The following is a 21,815-nucleotide window of genomic DNA, read 5'->3' on the forward strand; positions in this document are numbered from 1 at the left end:
TAATTTTAATTTTATTTCTTCTCTTAATTTTCGAAAATCACTAACTTTTTTTTCAAAATAATTTTCGAAATCCTCTCCCTCTCATCTCTTTCTATTTAATTTATTCATTTACTAACACTTCCCTTCATCTCAAAAATTCGAACCCTCTTCTCTCTTCTGTATTCGAATTTTTCTTCTCTTTCCTCTATTCTCCTCTTTTTCTACTCATATAAAGGAATCACTATACTGTGACATAGAGGATTCCTCTTCTCTCTTTGTTTTCTTCTCTTTCATATGAGCAGGAACAAAGAAAAAGGTATTCTTGTTGAAGCTGATCCTGAACCTGAAAGGACCTTGAAGAGGAAGTTAAGAGCAGCTAAAGCACAGTACTCTGAAATGGACCCAACTGAAATTTTCGAACAGGAAAAGGAGATGGTAGCCGAAAATAATAACAACAATAATGCAAGGAAGATGCTTGGTGACTTTACCACACTAAATTCCAAATTACATGGAAGAAGCATCTCAATCCCTGCCATTGGAGCAAACAATTTTGAGCTGAAACCTCAACTAGTTGCTCTAATGTAACAGAACTGCAAGTTTTATGGACTTCCATCAGAAGATCCTTTTCAGTTCTTAACTGAATTTCTGCAGATCTGTGATATTGTTAAGACTAATGGAGTAGATCCTGAAGTCTACAGGCTTATGCTTTTCCCTTTTGCTGTAAGAGACAGAGCTAGAGTATGGTTAGACTCTCAACCTAAAGATAGCCTGAACTCTTGGGATAAGCTGGTCATGGCCTTCTTGGCTAAGTTCTTTCCTCCTCAAAAGCTGAGTAAGATTAGAGTGGATGTTCAAACCTTCAAACAGAAAGAAGGTGAATCCCTCTATGAAGCTTGGAAAAGATACAAGCAGTTGACCAAAAAGTGTCCTTCTGACATGCTTTCAGAATGGACCATCCTGGATATATTCTATGATGGTCTGTCTGAATTGTTTAAGATGTCATTGGACCACTCTGCAGGTGGATCCATTCACCTAAATAAAATGCCTGCAGAAGCTCAAGAACTCATTGACATGGTTGCAAATACCCAATTCATGTACACCTCTGAGAGGAATCATGTGAATAATGGGACGCCTCAGAAGAGGGGAGTTCTTGAAATTGATACTTTGAATGCCATATTGGCTCAGAACAAAATGTTGACTCAGCAAGTCAACATGATTTCTCAGAGTCTGAATGGATGGCAAAATGCATCCAATAGTACTAAAGAGGCATCTTCTGAAGAAGAAGCTTATGATCCTGAGAACCTTGCAATGGCTGAGGTGAATTATATGGGTGAACCCTATGGGAACACCTATAATTCCTCATGGAGAAATCATCTAAATTTCTCATGGAAGGATCAACAAAAGCCTTAACAAGGCTTTAATAATGGTGGAAGAAACAGGTTTAACAATAGCAAGCCTTTTCCATCATCTTCTCAGCAACAGACAGAGAATTCTGAGCAGAGCCCCTCTAGCTTAGCAAACATAGTCTCTGATCTATCTAAGGCCACTTTAAGTTTTATGAGTGAAACAATGTCCTTCATTAGAAATTTGGAGGCACAAGTGGGTCAGCTGAGTAAGAAAATAACTGAAACTCCTCCTAGTACTCTTCCAAGCAATACAGAAGAGAATCCAAAAAGAGAATGCAAGGCCATTGATATAATCACAATGGCCGAATCTAAAGAGGAGAAGAAGGACGTGAATCCCAGTGAGGAAGACCTCCTGGGATGTCCTCTGTACAAAAAGGAGTTCCAAACTGAGGAACCTAAGGAATCTGAGGCTCACCTAGAGACCATAGAGATTCCATTGAACCTCCTTTTACCATTCATGAGCTCTGAGAACTATTCTTCTTCTGAAGAGGATGAAGATGTAACTGAAGAGCAAGTTGCTCAATATCTAGGAGCCATCATGAAGCTAAATGCCAAGTTGTTTGGTAATGAGACTTAGGAAGGTGAACCTCCCTTGCTCATTAGTGAACTAGATACATGGGTTCAGCAAACTCTACCTCAAAAGAAACAAGATTCTGGTAAATTCTTGATATCCTATACCATAGGCACCATGACCTTTAAGAAGGCTCTGTGTAACCTGGGGTCAGGTATAAATCTTATGCCACTCTCTGTAATAGAGAACCTGGGGATCTTTGAGGTACAAGCTACAAGAATCTCATTAGAGATGGCAGACAAGTCAATAAACAAGCTTATGGATTGATAGAGAACGTGTTGGTAAAGGTTAAAGGCCTTTACATCCCTACTGATTTCATAATCTTAGACACTGGGAAGAATGAGAATGAATCCATCATTCTTGGAAGACCCTTCCTAGCCACAGTAGGAGCTGTGATTGATGTTAACAGAGGAGAGCTAGTCCTTCAATTGAATGGGGACTACCTTGTGTTTAAAGCTCAAGGTTATCCTTCTGTAAACATGGAAAAGAGGCACGATAAGCTTCTCTCAATACAGAGTCAAACAAAGCCCCCACAATCAAACTCTAAGTTTGGTGTTGGGAGGCCACAACCAAACTCTAAGTTTGGTGTTGAATCCCCACATTCAAACTCTAAGTTTGGTGTTGGGTGGTCCCAACAATGCTCTGATGATCTGTGAAGCTCCATGAGAGCTTACTGTCAAGCTATTGACATTAAAGAAGCGCTTATTGGGAGGCAACACAATTTTTATTTATCTATATTTTCTATTGTTCTTTTATGTTTTATTAGGTTCATGATCATGTGGAGTCACAAAATAATTGCTAAAATTAAAAAACAAAATCAAAAACAGCAGAAGAAATAGCACACCCTGGAGAAAGAGCCTACTGGCGTTTAAACACCAGTAAGAAGCATTTGGCTGGTGTTCAACGCCAGAACAGATCATGAATCTGGCGTTGAACACCAGAAACAAGCAGCAGTCTGGCATTTAAATGCCAGGATTACACCCTGAGGAGAGCTGGCATTAAACGCCAGAAACAAGCATGGAAGTGGCGTTCAACGCCAGAAACATGCTGCAGATTGGCATTGAACGCCTAAAACAAGCATGGAAGTGGCGTTTAACGCCAGAAACATGCTACAGTCTGGCGTTAAACGCCAGGATTGCATGTAGAGGGCATTTTTACACGCCTAATTGGTGCAGGGATGGTAAATCCTTGACACCTCAGGATTTATGGACCCCACAGGATCACCTCAGGATCTGTGGACCTCACAGGATCCCCACCTACCTCAGCTCACCTTCTTGCTTCTTCACCAAATCCAATAACACTCTTTCCCATACACCCTTTACCAATCACCTCAATCTCTCTTTCCCATCACCTCTTAACCACTCACATCCATCTACTCTTCCCCATAAACCTCACGTACCTTCAAATTCAAAACCTCTTTCTCACCCAAACCCACCCTACATGACCGAACCCTAACACCTCTCCCTCCACTATATAAACCCCTCCATCCTTCTTCATTTTCACACAACACAACCCTCTCTTCTCCCCCTTGGCTGAATACACATCTCTCTCCCCCTCCTCCATATATTCTTCTTCTTCTTCTATTCTTTCTTCTTTTGCTCGAGGACGAGTGATGAGCAGATATTTTATACGCTTTTTGGGGGTAATTTCATGTAGATTTTAACATGTTTTAATTAGTTTTTAGTTAAATATTATTAGTTTTTAGGCAAAAATCATATTTCTGGACTTTACTATGAGTTTGTGTATTTTTCTGTGATTTCAGGTATTTTCTGGCTGAAATTGAGGGAGCTGAGCAAAAATCTGACTTAGGCTGAAAAAGGACTGCTGATGCTGTTGGATCCTGACCTCCCTGCACTCGAAATGGATTTTCTGGAGCTACAAGAGTCCAATTGGTGCGCTCTCAACGGCGTTGGAAAGTAGACATCCAGGGCTTTCCATCAATATATAATAATCCATACTTTGCACGAAGATAGACGACGTAACTTGGCATTGAACGCCAAGTACATGCTGTTGTCTGGAGTTAAACGCCAGAAACACGTCATGATCCGGAGTTGAACGCCCAAAACACGTCATAACTTGGAGTTCAACTCCAAGAAAAGCCTCTACTCGTGGATAGCTTTAGTCTCAGCCCCAGCACATACCAAGTGGGCCCCAGAAGTGGATTTCTGCACCAATTATCTTAGTTTACTCATATTCTGTAAACCTAGGTTACTAGTTTACTATTTAAACAACTTTTAGAGAATTATTTTGTACCTCATGACATTTTCATATCTGAATTACTTACTTTTTGACGGCATGAGTCTCTAAACTCCATTGTTGGGGGTGAGGAGCTCTGCAGCGTCTCGATGAATTAATGCAATTGTTTCTATTTCACTCAAACGTGTGTGTGTTCCTATCTAAGATGTTTATTCGCGCTTAATTATGAAGGAGGTGATGATCCGTGACACTCATCACCTCCCTCAACCCATGAACGTGTGCCTGACAAACACCTCCGTTCTACATCAGATTGAATGAGCATCTCTTAGTTTCTTTAATTAGAATCTTCGTGGTATAAGCTAGAATTGATGGCGGCCACTCTTGAGGATCCGGAAAGTCTAAACCTTGTCTGTGGTATTCCGAGTAGGATTCAAGGATTGAATGGCTGTGACGAGCTTCAAACTCGCGATTGCTGGGCGTGATGACAAACGCAAAAGGATCAATGGATCCTACTCCAACATGATCGAGAACCAACAGCTGATTAGCCGTGCTGTGACAGAGCATCTGGACCGTTTTCACTGAGAGGATGGGAAGTAGCCACTGACAATGGTGACACCCTACATACAGCTTGCCATGGATGGAACTTTACAAACAATTGAGTTGAATATTACATTACAGGAATAAATGAGACAAAGCATCTCCAAAACTCCAACATATTCTCCACTACTGCACAACAAGTAACTGTTCCTCACTCTTTTATTTTTTTAATAATTCCAACTGATAATTTTAATTAATATCCTGACTAAGAATAATAAAATAAACATAGCTTGCTTCAAACCAATAATCTCCGTGGGATCGACCCTTACTCACGTAAGGTATTACTTGGACGACCCAGTGCACTTGCTGGTTAGTTGTGCGGATTGCAAAAGTGTGATTGCAATTTCGTGCACCAAGTTTTTGGCGCCGTTGCCGGGGATTATTCGAGTTTGAACAACTAAAGGTTTATTTTATTTCTTACATTAGGAATAATTTATTTTTTTTATTGTTATTGTTATAGAGTCATCAAATTCTGGTAGGATAGTTTCTTTTCAAAAATTTCTTTTAAAAAAAATATATATTATTTTTCTCTATTAATTGTTAATTTTTCGTGAGTCTAGTGTCTTGTTCTAAGTTTGGTGTCAATTGCATTTTTTATCTTTTGCATCTTTTATATTTTTCTTTAAATTTTTGAACTTGTGCTCTTTGTTCTTCATTGATCTTCAAGTTGTTCTTGTTTATTTTTCTTGTTTGATCTTGAGTTTTTCTTATTTTGTGTCTTTTCTTGTTTTTCTGGTGCTTTTTCAAAACATTAGCTTTCAAAAATTTTATACTTTTATCTATAAATATAATACATTTTTAAAATCAACTCTGAAGTTGCTGCCCAATTGGCTGGAGCTTTAGTAGTTGTTCTTGATAATTGGGTATCCTCTTTGGAATCTTTTTCAAAAATAACTTTTCTTTGATTGAATTTTGTGCCAAACTCTAAGTTTGGTGTTTCCTTGTTAATTTTTCTTTAATTTTCAAAAATTTGTCTTGGTTTTCTAAAAATTTTAAGTTTGGTGTTCTTTCTTTTGTTCTTGGTGTTCTTGTGAATCTTCAAGGTGTTCTTGAGTCTTTCTTGTGTTTTGATCTTAAAATTTTTAAGTTTGGTGTTCCTTGGTGTTTTCCCTCCAAAATTTTCGAAAATAAGGAACATTGGATCTAAAAATTTTAAATCTTGTGTCTTTTGCATATTTTTCTCTTTCCTCATAAAATTCAAAATTCAAAAAAATATATATATATATATACTTTCTAACTAATTTTGAACTACATTTTTTTTCAAAAATTTTATATAAAAATTCAATTTTCAATTTCAAAATATTTCCAATTTCTTTTATTTATTTCGTTTTTATTTTATTTCATAAAAATTAATTTTTATAAAATAAATAATATCAACATACATATCATCTCTTTTATTCCATCATGGAATTAAGTGGGAATGAACAGTCCAGGAGGACTCTGGGGTCATATGCTAACCCCACTACTGCTTCATATGGGAGTAGTATCTGTATACCCTCCATTGGAGTTAGTAGCTTTGAGTTGAATCCTCAGCTCATTATCATGGTGCAGCAAAACTGCCAGTATTCTGGTCTTCCACATGAAGAACCTACAGAGTTTCTGGCACAATTTTTACAAATTGCTGACACAGTACATGATAAAGAAGTAGATCAGGATGTCTACAGATTATTACTGTTTCCATTTGCTGTAAAAGATCAAGCTAAGAGGTGGTTAAATAACCAGCCTAAGAACAGCATAAAAACATGGAAACAGCTGTCAGAAAAATTCCTGAATCACTATTTCCCTCCAAAACGGATGACACAGCTAAGGCTAAGCATCCAAGACTTCAAACAAGGAGATAATGAATCCCTTTATGATGCCTAGGAAAGATACAGAGAGATGCTAAGAAAATGCCCCTCTGAAATGTTTTCAGAATGGGTGCAATTAGACATCTTCTACTATGGGCTTACAGAAAAAGCTCAGATTTCTCTAGACCACTCAGCTGGTGGATCTATACATATGAGAAAAACAATTGAAGAAGCTCAAGAGCTTATTGATACAGTTGACAGAAATCAGCATCTGTACCTAAGCAGTGAATCTTCCATGAAAGAAGAAGCTAAAACAGTAACTGCTGAACTCAGTCCTGTAGATCAGGCTAATGAATTCAATCAGCAATTAGACTTTCTAACTCAGTAGCTAGCCGAATTCAAAGAAATACTACAGGAAACAAGAATGGCCAACAGGAATATGGAAGTACAGTTAAAGCAAACAGAAAAGCAACTGTCAAAACAAATAGCAGAAGAATGCCAAGCAGTTCAACTAAGAAGTGGGAAAACATTAAATACCTCACTTCAAAGCAGCAGAAAGCCAAGAAATGAACAAATGGCTACTTAAAATCCCTCTGAGAAAAATCAGAGCCCAGAGAGGAATAATGCTGGCGCTGAACGCCCAGACCATGCTCATTCCTGGCGTTCAACACCAGAAACAAGCATGAATCCGGCGTTGAACACCCAAAGGAAGCACAGTTCTGGCGTTCAGACGCCAGTAACGGATAAGGAGTTGGCGTCTAACGCCACTCCAGCTTCCACCCCTGGCATTCAAATGCCAGTGGGGGATCAGTCACATACAAGTGCTGATGACAACCCTTCTAAAAAGGCTTCCCAACCCACTTCTGTAGGTAATAAACCTGCAGCAACTAAGGTTGAGGAATGCAAAGCCAAAATGCCTTATCCTCAAAAACTCCGCCAAGCGGAACAGGATAAGCAATTTGCCCGTTTTGCAGACTATCTCAGGACTCTTGAAATAAAGATTCCGTTTGCAGAAGCACTTGAGCAAATACCCTCTTATGCTAAGTTCATGAAAGAGATCTTAAGTCATAAGAAGGATTGGAGGAAAACTGAAAAAGTTTACCTCACTGAAGAATGCAGTGCAGTCATTCTGAAAAGCTTACCTGAGAAGCTTAAAGATCCTGGGAGCTTTATGATACCATGCACATTAGAGGGTACTTGTACCAAGCAAGCTTTATGTGATCTTGGGGTAAGTATCAACCTAATACCTGCATCTACTATCAGAAAGCTTCGTTTAACTGAAGAAATCAAACCAACCAGGATATGTCTTCAACTTGCTGATGGCTCCATTAAATACCCATCAGGCGTGATTGAAGACATGATTGTCAAGGTTGGGCCATTCGCCTTTCCTACTGACTTTGTGGTGCTGGAAATGGAGGAGCACAAGAGTGCAACTCTCATTCTAGGAAGACCTTTCCTAGCAACTGGCCGAACCCTCATTGACGTCCAAAAAGGGGAAGTAACCTTGAGAGTCAATGAGGAGGAGTTCAAGTTGAATGTTGTCAAAGCCATGCAACATCCAGACACCCCAAATGACTGCATGAGTGTTGATATTATTGACTCTCTGGTAAGAGAGGTCAATATGGCTGAGAGTCTCGAATCAGAGCTAGAGGACATCTTTAAAGATGTTCAGCCTGATCTGGAGGAATCAGAGAGAATAATAGAACCTCTGAAAATCCCTCAAGAAGAGGAGAAACCTCCAAAACCCGAGCTCAAACCATTACCTCCATCCCTGAAATATGCATTTCTGGGAGAAGGTGATACTTTTCCTGTAATCATAAGCTCTACCTTAGAGCCACAGGAAGAGGAAGCACTAATTCAAGTGCTAAGGACACACAAGACAGCTCTTGGGTGGTCCATCAGTGATCTTAAGGGCATTAGCCCAGCCAGATGCATGCACAAGATCCTATTGGAGGGTGACGCCAAGCCAGTGGTCCAACCACAAAGGCGGCTGAATCCAGCCATGAAGGAAGTGGTGCAGAAGGAAGTCACTAAATTACTAGAGGCTGGGATCATTTATCCTATTTCTGATAGCCCCTGGGTAAGCCCTGTCCAAGTCGTCCCTAAGAAGGGAGGCATGACAGTGGTTCACAATGAAAAAAATGAACTGGTTCATACAAGAACAGTTATAGGGTGGCGTATGTGTATTGATTATAGAAGGCTCAATACAACCACCAGAAAGGATCATTTTCCTTTACCATTCATAGACCAGATGCTAGAAAGACTAGCAGGTCATGAATACTACTGCTTCTTGGATGGATATTCAGGTTATAATCAAATTGCAGTAGATCCCCAGGATCAGGAGAAAACGGCATTCACCTACCCATCTGGAGTATTTGCATACAGAAGGATGCCATTTGGCCTGTGCAATGCACTTACAACCTTTCAGAGGTGCATGCTCTCAATTTTCTCTGATATGGTGGAAAAATTCCTGGAAGTCTTCATGGATGACTTTTCAGTATTTGGAGACTCATTCAGCTCCTGCCTTAACCATTTAGCACTTGTTCTAAAGAGATGCCAAGAGACTAACCTGGTTTTAAACTGGGAGAAGTGTCACTTTATGGTGACTGAAGGAATTGTCCTTGGGCACAAAATCTCGAACAAGGGGATAGAGGTGGATCAAGCTAAGGTAGAGGTAATTGAAAAATTACCACCACCAACCAATGTTAAGGCAATCAGAAGCTTTCTGGGGCATGCAGGATTCTATAGGAGGTTTATAAAGGATTTTTCAAAAATCGCCAAACCTCTGAGCAACCTGCTAGCTGCTGACACGCCATTTATCTTTGATAAAGAGTGTCTGCAGGCATTCGAGACTCTGAAAGCTAAATTGGTTACAGCACCAATCATCTCTGCACCAGACTGGACATTACCATTTGAATTGATGTGTGATGCTAGTGACCATGCCATTGGTGCAGTGTTGGGACAAAGGCATGACAAGCTTCTACACGTCATTTACTATGCCAGCCGTGTTTTAAATGACGCACAGAAGAATTACACAACCACAGAAAAAGAGCTACTTGCAGTGGTTTATGCCATTGACAAATTCAGATCCTATTTAGTAGGATCAAAAGTGATTGTGTATACTGATCATGCTGCTCTTAAATATCTACTCACAAAGCAGGATTCAAAGCCCAGACTTATAAGATGGGTGTTGCTTCTGCAAGAGTTTGATATAGAAATAAGAGATAGAAAAGGGACAGAGAATCAAGTAGCAGATCACCTGTCCCGAATAGAACCAGTAGAAGGGGCGTCCCTCCCTCTCACTGAGATCTCTGAAACCTTCCCGGATGAGCAACTCTTTGCCATCCAGGAAGTGCCATGGTTTGCAGACATTGCAAACTACAAGGCAGTGAGATTCATACCCAAAGAGTACAGTAGACAGCAATCAAAGAAGCTGATCACAGATGCAAAGTATTATCTTTGGGATGAACCATATCTCTTCAAGAGATGTGCAGACGGAGTAATCCGTAGATGTGTGCCTAAGGAAGAAGCGCAGAAGATCCTATGGCACTGCCATGGATCACAGTATGGAGGACATTTTGGAAGTGAGCGAACAACCACAAGAGTCCTCCAAAGTGGCTTCTACTGGCCTACTCTCTATAAAGATTTCCGAGTGTTTGTGCTTAATTGTGACAGTTGCCAAAGATCTGGCAATCTACCTCACAGTTATGCCATGCCTCAACAAGGGATCTTGGAGATTGAGTTGTTTGATGTATGGGGCATTGAATTCATGGGACCTTTCCCACCATCATACTCAAACACTTATACTCTGGTGGCAGTGGATTATGTATCCAAATGGGTGGAGGCTATTGCAACACCCACTAATGACACTAAAACAGTGTTAAAATTCCTCCAGAAACACATCTTCAGCAGATTTGGTACCCCTAGAGTATTAATCAGTGATGGGGGCACTCATTTCTGCAATAAACAGCTTTACTCTGCTTTGGTTCGTTATGGAGTTAGCCACAGGGTAGCTACTCCATATCACCCACAGACTAATGGGCAAGCTGAAGTCTCAAATAGAGAACTCAAAAGAATCCTGGAACGGACTGTAATTAACCGTAGAAGGGATTGGGCAAGGAGCTTGGATGATGCTCTGTGGGCATACAGAACAGCATTCAAGACCCCTATAGGGACCTCTCCATACCAGCTTGTGTATGGAAAGGCATGCCACTTGCCAGTGGAACTGGAACACAAGGCCTATTGGGCAACCAGATTCCTGAACCTTGATGCCAAGTTAGCTGGAGAAAAACGTTTACTACAGCTAAATGAGCTAGAGGAATTTAGACTCAATGCTTTCGAGAATGCAAAAATTTACAAGGAGAAAGCAAAAAGATGGCATGATAAAAAATTGTCATCCAGAGTCTTTGAACCGGGGCAGAAAGTCCTGCTATTTAATTCTAGGCTCAAATTATTTCCCGGGAAATTAAAATCCCGGTGGAGAGGTCCATATGTAATTACAAGTGTATCACCATATGGATACGTAGAGCTTCAGGATAATGACTCTAACAAAAAGTTCATTGTTAATGGACAGAGAATTAAACATTATCTTGAAAGTAACTTCGAGCAAGAATGCTCGAAACTGAGACTTACTTAGAGCTCAGTGGTAGTCCAGCTAAAGATAATAAAGAAGCGCTTGCTGGGAGGCAACCCAGCCATTTACAGAGTTTATTTACTAATTAAATAAATTTCCTTTTTTTACAGGTATGTGTCCAAGTATCTTCAAAGGGTAAAAATAGCAATTGATTGAATTCACAGAGTTACAGGAAAATTTGGAAGCTCACTGGCGTGAAAAAAAAGCCAGTAAGAAACATTTTGGGCGTTGAACGCCCAAAAGAAGCACCCACTGGGCGTTCAACGCCAGTAAGGGTAGCCATCTGGGCGTTAAACGCCAGAAAGGAGCATCTTCTGGGCGTTGAACGCCAGAAAAAAGCACCTTCTGGGCGTTTAACGCCAGATTGTCAGCATCCTGGGCGTTCAGAAAAACGCCCAGTGACAAAGGACTTCCTGGCGTTCAACGCCAGAAAGAAGCATCAGCTGGGCATTGAACGCCCAGGAGAAGCAGCATGTGGGCGTTAAACGCCCAAAACATGCATCGTTTGGGCGTTTAACGCCAGGATGGTGGGGAGGAGGTAAAATTCGTTTTTCTTTACAATTTTTCTAAATTTTTATGTTTCAATCCATGATTTCTTGCATAAACATGTTTCAAAATGTCATCCTTCAAAATCAAATTAGTTTTCTAAGAACCCTAATTTCTAAAATCCCTTTTTCAAAAATATCAAATATATCTTAATCCATAAAGACAAATTGTTTTCCAATCCAATCCAACTCTTTTAAGTTTGTTTTCAAAACTCAATTATCTTTTTAAAATATTTTTCAAAATTAAAAATTCAGATTTATCTTTTTAAATATTATTCATATCTTTCTCTTTTTAAACTATATCTTTTTCTTATCATATCTATCTTTATAAATCATATCTTCTATCTTATCTTTTTCTTATTTTCGAAATTTCCCACCCCCTCCCTATATATTGAATCCGGCGCCCCTCTCATCATCACCATGCCACACTTGCTCTCCTCCTATCCCTCTCCTTTCTTCTCTTTTGCTTGAGGACAAGCAAAGCTCTAAGTTTGGTGTGGTTATCCGTGATCACAAAAACATACTCATTAAGATCATGGCTCCTAAAGGAAAACAACCCACCCCAAGAGGCAAGAAAGAGAATACTCCAAAGCCACTTTGGAATCAAGGGAAGTTCTTAACTAAAGAACATTCAGACCATTACTACAAAATAATGAGTCACAGATCAGTGATCCCGGAAGTCAAATTTGATCTGAAAGAAGATGAATATCCGGAGATCCAAGAGCAAATTCGAAACAGGAACTGGGAAATTCTAGCCAATCCTGAAACAAAAGTGGGAAGGAACATGGTTCAGGAGTTCTATGCTAATCTATGGCAGACAGACAGGCAAAGAATAATTGGAGCTGCTCTCTATGACCATCGGACCTTAGTCAGAGGAAAGATTGTTCATACCCATCCTGACAAGATCAGGGAGATATTTAAGCTTCCTCAACTGAAAGATGACCCAGACTCCTTTAATAGGAGAATGATGAGGGTAAATAAAGGTCTAGACAAGATTATAGAGGATATATGCATCCCTGAAGTCAGGTGGACCACCAGCACGACTGGCACCCCAATTCAACTCAAAAGAGAAGATCTAAAACCAGTAGCCAGAGGCTGGCTGGATTTCATTGGGCGTTCCATTTTGCCCACCAGCAACCGTTCTGAAGTTACAATTAAAAAAGCAGTAATGATTCACTGCATCATGTTGGGAAAAGAAGTAGAGGTCCATCAACTGATCTCATGTGAATTATACAAAATAGCAAACAGGAATTCCAAGGACGCCAGATTGGCCTATCCAAGCTTAATTTCTATGCTCTGCAAAGATGCCGGAGTGAAGATGGGAATAACAGAGTATATCTCAGTTAAGAGGCCAATCACTAGAATATCAATGGACAGACAACAGCTGCAGGATGATTCAATCAAGAAGAGAGCACAGGAAGTCCTCCCAGAACTTCCTCAATTTGAATATTGGGAACATCTTGAGGCTTCTATTTCCAAATTGCAAGAAGCTATGGACCAAATAAAGGAAGAACAGAACAATCAAAGTAGCATGCTTTGCAAACTGTTTAAGGAACAGGAAGAGCAAGGGCGTGATCTAAGGGAGCTGAAGTGCCAAAAATTAATCCTTGAAAAGCACCCCACAGATTAGAGGAACATCTACTTCTCAAAACAACAGGTTGTTGGGTTCCAATTTTTAGCTTTATCTCTGTGATAATGTTTTTATAGAAATTTACCTTAGGAGATATATATAGTAGTAGTAGTAGTAGTAGTAGTAGTAGTAGTAGTAATTAGTATATCTATTCTGGTTTTATTCCCAATTAAGTTATAATTTATTTTTCTCATCATCATCAAGCATGAATAAAATAGTAGATAATTAGAATAAAGAAGTAATTTTTCTTTTTCGAGTTCTTAATAATAAAAATTATAATTAACTATGTGTGGTGGCAATACTTTTTGTTCTCTGAATGAATGCTTGAACAGTGCATAATTTATATTTTGAATTTGATGAATATTGGCTCCTGAAAGAATGAGGAACACAAAAAATATTATTGATGATCTGAAAAATCATGAAATTGATTCTTGAAGCAAGAAAAAGCACTAAAAAAAAATATTTGGATCAAAAGGAATAAAAGCCAAACAGCCCTTAAATCAAAAGGCAAGGGTGAAAAGGATCCAAGGCTTTGAGCATCAGTGGATAGGAGGGCCTAAGGAAATAGTTCCAGGCCTAAGCGGCTAAATCAAGCTGTCCCTAACCATGTGCTTGTGGCATGCAGGTCCAAGTTACAAACATGAGACTGAGTGGTTAAAGTCGTGATCCAAGGCAAACAGAGTGTGCTCAAGAGCTCTGGACACCTCTGACTGGGGACTCTAGCAAAGCTGAGTCACAATCTGAAAAAGGTTCACCTAGTCATGTGTCTGTGGCATTTATGTATCTGGTGGTAATACTGGAAAACAAAGTGCTTAGGGCCACGGCCAAGACTCATAAGATAACTGTGTTCAAGAATCAACATACTACACTAGGAGAATCAATAATACTATCTGAATTCTGAGTTCCTATGGATGCCAATCATTCTGAATTTCAAAAGAAAAAGGGAGATGCCAAAACTGTTCAGAAACAATAAGCTACAAGCCCCGCTCATCTAATAAGAATCTGAGCTCCATTAAAACTCTTAGATATTATTACTTCTTAATTTCTCTCAGCCTATTTTATTTATCTAGTTGCTTGAGGACAAGCAACAGTTTAAGTTTGGTGTTGTGATGAGCGGATATTTTATACGCTTTTTGGGGGTAATTTCATGTAGATTTTAGCATGTTTTAATTAGTTTTTAGTTAAATATTATTAGTTTTTAGGCAAAAATCATATTTCTGGACTTTGCTATGAGTTTGTGTATTTTTCTGTGATTTCAGGTATTTTCTGGCTGAAATTGAGGGAGCTGAGCAAAAATCTGACTTAGGCTGAAAAAGGACTGCTGATGCTGTTGGATCCTGACCTCCCTGCACTCGAAATGGATTTTCTGGAGCTACAAGAGTCCAATTGGTGCGCTCTCAACGGCGTTGGAAAGTAGACATCCAGGGCTTTCCAGCAATATATAATAATCCATACTTTGCACGAAGATAGACGACGTAACTTGGCATTGAACGCCAAGTACATGCTGTTGTCTGGAGTTAAACGCCAGAAACACGTCATGATCCGGAGTTGAACGCCCAAAACACGTCATAACTTGGAGTTCAACTCCAAGAAAAGTCTCTACTCGTGGATAGCTTTAGTCTCAGCCCCAGCACATACCAAGTGGGCCCCAGAAGTGGATTTCTGCACCAATTATCTTAGTTTACTCATATTCTGTAAACCTAGGTTACTAGTTTACTATTTAAACAACTTTTAGAGAATTATTTTGTACCTCATGACATTTTCATATCTGAATTACTTACTTTTTGACGGCATGAGTCTCTAAACTCCATTGTTGGGGGTGAGGAGCTCTGCAGCGTCTCGATGAATTAATGCAATTGTTTCTATTTCACTCAAACGTGTGTGTGTTCCTATCTAAGATGTTTATTCGCGCTTAATTATGAAGGAGGTGATGATCCGTGACACTCATCACCTCCCTCAACCCATGAACGTGTGCCTGACAAACACCTCCGTTCTACATCAGATTGAATGAGCATCTCTTAGTTTCTTTAATTAGAATCTTCGTGGTATAAGCTAGAATTGATGGCGGCCACTCTTGAGGATCTGGAAAGTCTAAACCTTGTCTGTGGTATTCCGAGTAGGATTCAAGGATTGAATGGCTGTGACGAGCTTCAAACTCGCGATTGCTGGGCGTGATGACAAACGCAAAAGGATCAATGGATCCTACTCCAACATGATCGAGAACCAACAGCTGATTAGCCGTGCTGTGACAGAGCATCTGGACCGTTTTCACTGAGAGGATGGGAAGTAGCCACTGACAATGGTGACACCCTACATACAGCTTGCCATGGATGGAACTTTACAAACAATTGAGTTGAATATTACATTACAGGAATAAATGAGACATAGCATCTCCAAAACTCCAACATATTCTCCACTACTGCACAACAAGTAACTGTTCCTCACTCTTTTATTTTTCTAATAATTCCAACTGATAATTTTAATTAATATCCTGACTAAGAATAATAAAATAAACATAGCTTGCTTCAAACCAATAATCTCCGTGGGATCGACCCTTACTCACGTAAGGTATTACTTGGACGACCCAGTGCACTTGCTGGTTAGTTGTGCAGATTGCAAAAGTGTGATTGCAATTTCGTGCACCAACGAGCAACATTCTAAGTTTGGTGTGGTAAAAGCATAGCTTTTTTGTTTTTTCATAACCATTTATGGCACCTAAGGCCGGAGAAATCTCTAGAAAGAAGAAAGGAAAGGCAATTGCTTCCACCTCTGAGTCATGGGAGACTGAGAGATTCATCTCAAGGGTCCATAGCTCAGTAGTAGCGCATTTGACTGCACATCAAGAGAGCCCAGTCATGGACCTCAATAGGAGCATGAGGAATTCCCTCATCAAGAAATCTCTGAGATACCTCAGGGGATACATTTTTCTCCACACAATTATTGGGAGCAACTAAGGATAGGAGCACCAAAATCACTAGGGATCAAGCAACAGAGACAAGGAAGAGACATAGAGGAGCTCAAGAGCACCTTTGGTTCTTTAAGAGGAAGACGCTACCCTCACTAAGGTGGACTCATTCCTTAATCTCATTGCTCTTATTTTTCTATTTTTCGATTTTTGAACTTCATGTTTGTCTATGTTTGTGTCTTTATTACATGATCATTAGTATTTAGTAACTATGTCTTAAGGCTATGAATAATTTCATGAATCATTCACCTCTCTTAAATGAAAAATATTTTTAATACAAAAGAATAAGAAGTACATGAGTTTCAAATTCATCCTTGAAATTAGTTTAATTATATTGATGTGGTGACAATACTTTTTATTTTCTGAATGAATGCTTGAACAGTGCATATTTTTTATCTTTTTGTTTATGAATGTTAAAATTGTTGGCTCTTGAAAGAATGATGAACAAGAGAAATGTTATTGATGATTTGAAAAATCATAAAATTGATTCTTGAAGCAAGAAAAAGCAATGAAGAACAAAGCTTGCAAAAAAAAGCAATAGCCCTTAAAACCAAAAGGCAAGGGTAAAAAGGATCCAAGGCTTTGAGAATCAATGGATAGGAGGGCCCAAGGAAATAAATCCAGGCCTAAGTGGCTAAATCAAGCTATCCCTAACCATGTGCTTGTGGCATGCAGGTCCAAGTGAAAAGCTTGAGACTGAGTGGTTAAAGTCGTGATCCAAAGCAAAAGAGTATGCTTAAGAGTTCTGGACACCTCTAACTGGACACTTTAGCAAAGCTGAGTCACAATCTGAAAAGGTTCACCCAGTCATGTGTCTGTGGCATTTATGTATCCGGTGGTAATATTGGAAAACAAAGTGCTTAGGGCCACGGCCAAGACTCATAAAAGTAGCTGTGTTCAAGAATCAACATACTTAACTAGGAGAATTAATAACACTATCTGAACTTTGAGTTCCTATAGATGCCAATCATTCTAAACTTCAAGGGATAAAGTGAGATGCCAAAACCGTTCAGAAGCAAAAAGCTACAAGTCCCGCTCATCTAGTTAGAACTAATATTCATTGATATTTTGGGAATTATAGTATATTCTCTTCTTTTTATCCTATTTGATTTTCAGTTGCTTGGGGACAAGCAACAATTTAAGTTTGGTGTTGTGATGAACGGATAATTTATACGCTTTTTGGCATTATTTTTAGGTAGTTTTTAGTAGGATCTAGCTACTTTTAGGGATGTTTTTATTAGTTTTTATGAAAAATTCACATTTCTGGACTTTACTATGAGTTTGTGTGTTTTTCTGTAATTTTAGGTATTTTCTGGCTGAAATTGAGGGACCTGAGAAAAAATCTGATTCAGGCTGACAAAGGACTGCTGATGCTGTTAGATTCTGACCTCCCTGCACTCGAAATAGATTTTCTAGAGCTACAGAACTCCAAATAGCGCACTCTCCACGTTGTTGGAAAGTAGACATCCAGAGCTTTCCAGCAATATATAATAGTCTATACTTTATTAGATTTTAGACGACGCAAGCTGCATTCTGGAGTAAAACGCCAGAAACACGTCACAAACCAGAGTTAAACGCCAAAAACATGTTACAACTTGGCGTTTAACTCCAAGAGAAGCCTCTGCATGTATAAAGCTCAAGCTCAGCCCAAGCACACACCAAAGTGGACCCCGGAAGTGGATTTCTGCACTTAGACTTATTTCTGTAAACCCTAGTAGCTAGTCTAGTATAAATAGGACTTTCTACTATTGTATTAGACATCTGGGATTTTACATCTTTGATCACATTTGGGGGCTGGCCATTCGGCCATGCCTGGACCATTATCACTTATGTATTTTCAACGGTGGAGTTTCTACACACCATAGATTAAGGGTGTGGAGCTCTGCTGTACCTCGAGTTTTAATGCAATTACTACTATTTTCTATTCAATTAAGCTTATTCTTGTTCTAAGATATTTTTTGCACTTCAACATGATGAATATGATGATCTGTGACACTCATCATCATTTTCACCTATGAACGCGTGACTGACAACCACTTCCGTTCTACCTTAGAACGAGCGAGTATCTCTTGGATTCCTTAATCAGAATCTTCGTAGTATAAGCTAGAATTATTGGTGGCCATTCTTGAGAATCCGGAAAGTCTAAACCTTGTCTGTGGTATTCTGAGTAGGATTCAGGGATTGAATGACTGTGACGAGTTTCAAACTCGCGAGTGTTGGGCGTAGTGATAGACGCAAAAGAATCAATGGATTCTATTCCGACATGATCGAGAACCGACAGATGATTAGCCGTGTTGTGACAAGAGCATTTAGACCATTTTCACTGAGAGGATGGGAAGTAGCCATTGACAACGGTGATGCCCTACATACAGCTTGCCATGGAAAGGAGTAAGAAGGATTGAAGGAAGGCAGTAGGAAAGTAGAGATTCAACAAGAACAAAGCATCTCTATACACTTATCTGAAATTCCCACCAATGATTTACATAATTATCTCTATCTCTATTTTATGCTTATTTATCTTTATTTTCGAAAACTTCATAACCATTTATTATCCGCATAACTGAGATTTACAAGATGACCATAGCTTGCTTCATACCAACAATCTCCGTGGAATCGACCCTTACTCACGTAAGGTTTATTACTTGGATGACCCAGTGCACTTGCTGGTTAGTTGTGCGAAGTTGTGAAGAATGTGAGTGAACCATAGTAGTGTGCACCAAGTTTTTGGAGCCATTGCTAAGAATTGTTCAAGTTATGAAAAGAGTAAATCACAATTTTGCCTATCAGCCACCAATAGCATCGCCATATCCTACTAAATCATCATCATTACCAGCAAAAATTTTGCTGCCACCAGCAGTATTGTCGTCTCCTCCAATCGTTCTTCACTCTTCGATGCCACCTCCAGTAGAATCCTTACCGCCACCAGCAGCCTCGTCATTGCCGCATTGTTCCTTCTGATGAGTCCTTTGAATTCCTTTTTCTGATTAATAAAAATAATTTGAATGGGGACAAATTATTATTTTCTTTTCAATAAAGAATTTAAACAAATCAAAATCTATCATGACTAGCAATACACGATGAAAGAAGCCTTAAAAATTATTTTTAGAATTGATTTTTCATGAATATGTTTAGTATTGTATTTGAATTGAGACAATGTTTTAGTTATTGCTTTACCTTTACCGACATGTTTCTTTGCTGGTTCTTGTTATTTAAATCTTTAAAAATTATGTAGATTATATTTATCATAACAATTGAAGATTTTTTTTTTCAATTTTTTCTTTTTTAATTTTCAATTTTTTTTTTCCAAATCCGCAAAATAACGACAAAGAATCAAAGATCCAGATATGCGTTGGGACTTGGGGTACAGGTCCCCCATTACCCGTCACGGACGGAAAAGATTTCTAGAGGCAGGCGTGGGGGCTCCGTTGCCATCTCCATGTATTAACCATACGTTCTTTGTAGTTGATTATCACTTTCTAACATAAATCAATCACCGCAACAAATTTTGATTATCACTATCTAACAAATTGACCTTTTGATTCACCAAGTTTCTATAACATAGTATGAGCCTAACGTTGAACACTAGAAAATCAAGGTTCGTTGCCTTACAAACCATTCATCTCTAAGGCTCAAACTTTAGTATAATGAAGATTTGTATTGGATGAAAATAAGAACCAATTACATGACTAATTTCAGTTCGCGCATACGGGGCAAATTTATTTCAGAGATACAAGTGCATACCCATTGACAAATTACAATTTGAGCATTCGAAGACGTAAGAAAATCATTAAAACCATTCTCATCAAAACCATTAAATTGTTATGGTTCAGTATTCCAGGCAACCAGAATAAGAAAAAAACATCATTATCCCAAGGTAACTGATATTTAAATAATAAGCAGCAAAAGAAAATTAAGTTCTTAACAAGATTGAATTAACAAGGCCTAAAATTATAGAATGAATTTAAACACGAGGGGCAGCTCCAGCTCCAGCAGGACGAGGAGCTTGACCAGGTTGACCGGGCCTTGGCGCATCATCCTTTAAAAGAAATAAAAGACACTAATCAAACAACAGGAAGTGAAACACAGTACATAAAAGCCATGTTTCATAATAGTAAGCAGATGTTTGGACACATCATAAATCGCATTAGGCTTCAGCAGAAATACATCCATCTATTCAATAACCAAAGAGCTAACAAACTCAAAATAAGATCATATCAACAGTATTAAAAATCATGTTCAATCAGTGATCCTTAGCAATGCACTAGTCAGCAATCTATAAGAAACAATTGGAGCACAAAGACATACCCTGCGCCTAGCAAAGCGCTGCGGAGGCTCACGGTTCCTCCTATCAGTGCGAGAACGTACCCTCACAACGTGAGAGTGAATAGCACACGAAACGCAATACTGCATCTTCACATACAGTTTCGGAAGAGTGTATTCTACAAACATAATAACAATTAAATAACATTCAAAATTCAAATCTTGAATGAAGAAAAATACAGATCGGGTAAGAATCATTACGCTCATAGACACAGGCTTCCTGAACATCACGAACTGCAGCCTGCTCAACAATGTTCCTCACAAGAAACCTCTTGATTGATTTGTCCTATTAATTTTGAAAAAACAGCCAGAAATTTCATCGATTGAAGGAGGGCATGAAAGAAATCTGAAAGGAGAAAGGATAAAGAGGAGAGTACCTTGGGACAACACTTGCCGCAATTGGAGCAGCGAATGAATTTGACGTGGCCACGGCCATGCTTGTTTCTTCCTCCGTTCCTGCGCTTGAAAGTCTACAAGAGAGAGAGAAAGTAACGATTAAGCAGTGAAGGAGAAGAAACCCAGATGAGATGAGAGGAGAGGAAGAAGAGATCGAACCATGGTTGAAGCTTGTTACGCTCTGAAGCTCTCTAGGGTTCTGGAGATAATGCTCTCAGTGGACAGGGGCACAACGCACAACGACTAGGGTTTTCTTTTTATTATTGGACACCCAGAATTGGGCTTCGTTTTTTTTATCACACTGCGTTTGAAAAAAAAAAACACACACACACACATAAATATTGTAATTGGATCAGCTTTATATCACAGTATTTACTATTTACACCTTGTTTGGATAGAAGATGAAAAATGAGAGGAAAGAAAATGAAAAAAAAAAAGAAAATGGAAGAAAAAAAAATAAAAAGAAAATTTGATTTTTTTTATATTATTTGAATAAAGAGAAAATGAATGGAAAGAAAATAGAAAGAAATTTTTCTTGTATTTGGATCAAAGGAAAAATAAGAAGAGAAAAATTCATAACCAAGTGAAATTACATTAATACTTTTCTTTATATTATATATAAATTATAATATACTAATGTATTTAAATTATTTTTTTAATAAAAAAATTATCCAAATTATATTTCAAAATTTTAACATGTTTTTTTCATTAAAAAAATTATTTTTTTTGAATTTATTTTTATGAATTTATTCTTTTTTATTATCTTTTAATGTCATAAATAAAAATATAT

The 21,815-nt window shown here is 38.6% G+C and overlaps 1 protein-coding gene and 1 non-coding gene across 2 annotated transcripts; both read right to left on the reverse strand.

Moving 5' to 3' along the window:
• Positions 1–813: 813 nt before the first annotated feature.
• Positions 814–920, reverse strand: LOC130959268 (small nucleolar RNA R71). Its single transcript, XR_009078361.1, has one exon. It is a non-coding gene; the product is annotated as a small nucleolar RNA R71 (small nucleolar RNA).
• A 19,165-nt stretch (positions 921–20,085) lies between these two features.
• LOC130955879 (40S ribosomal protein S26-2-like) lies at positions 20,086–21,324 on the reverse strand. Its single transcript, XM_057882870.1, has 5 exons — positions 21,185–21,324; positions 21,007–21,099; positions 20,831–20,915; positions 20,615–20,748; positions 20,086–20,345 (listed from the first exon to the last, which is right to left on the reverse strand). The coding sequence occupies exons 1-5, from the start codon at positions 21,185–21,187 to the stop codon at positions 20,271–20,273; spliced, it is 390 nt and encodes a 129-aa protein (XP_057738853.1). The 5' UTR covers positions 21,188–21,324; the 3' UTR covers positions 20,086–20,270.
• Between the last annotated feature and the right edge of the window lie 491 nt (positions 21,325–21,815).

Source organism: Arachis stenosperma, chromosome 10, assembly GCF_014773155.1.
Source record: "Arachis stenosperma cultivar V10309 chromosome 10, arast.V10309.gnm1.PFL2, whole genome shotgun sequence".
NCBI lineage: Eukaryota > Viridiplantae > Streptophyta > Magnoliopsida > Fabales > Fabaceae > Arachis > Arachis stenosperma.

What these genes read in the sequence shown, in the direction of transcription:
- LOC130955879 (XM_057882870.1), bottom strand. An exon ending in GCGGCAAGTGTTGTCCCAAG is followed by an intron (nt 20,916 to 21,006) that starts GTACTCTCCTCT and finishes CAAAATTAATAG; the next exon opens with GACAAATCAATCAAGAGGTT. An exon ending in GGAAGCCTGTGTCTATGAGC is followed by an intron (nt 20,749 to 20,830) that starts GTAATGATTCTT and finishes TTATGTTTGTAG; the next exon opens with AATACACTCTTCCGAAACTG.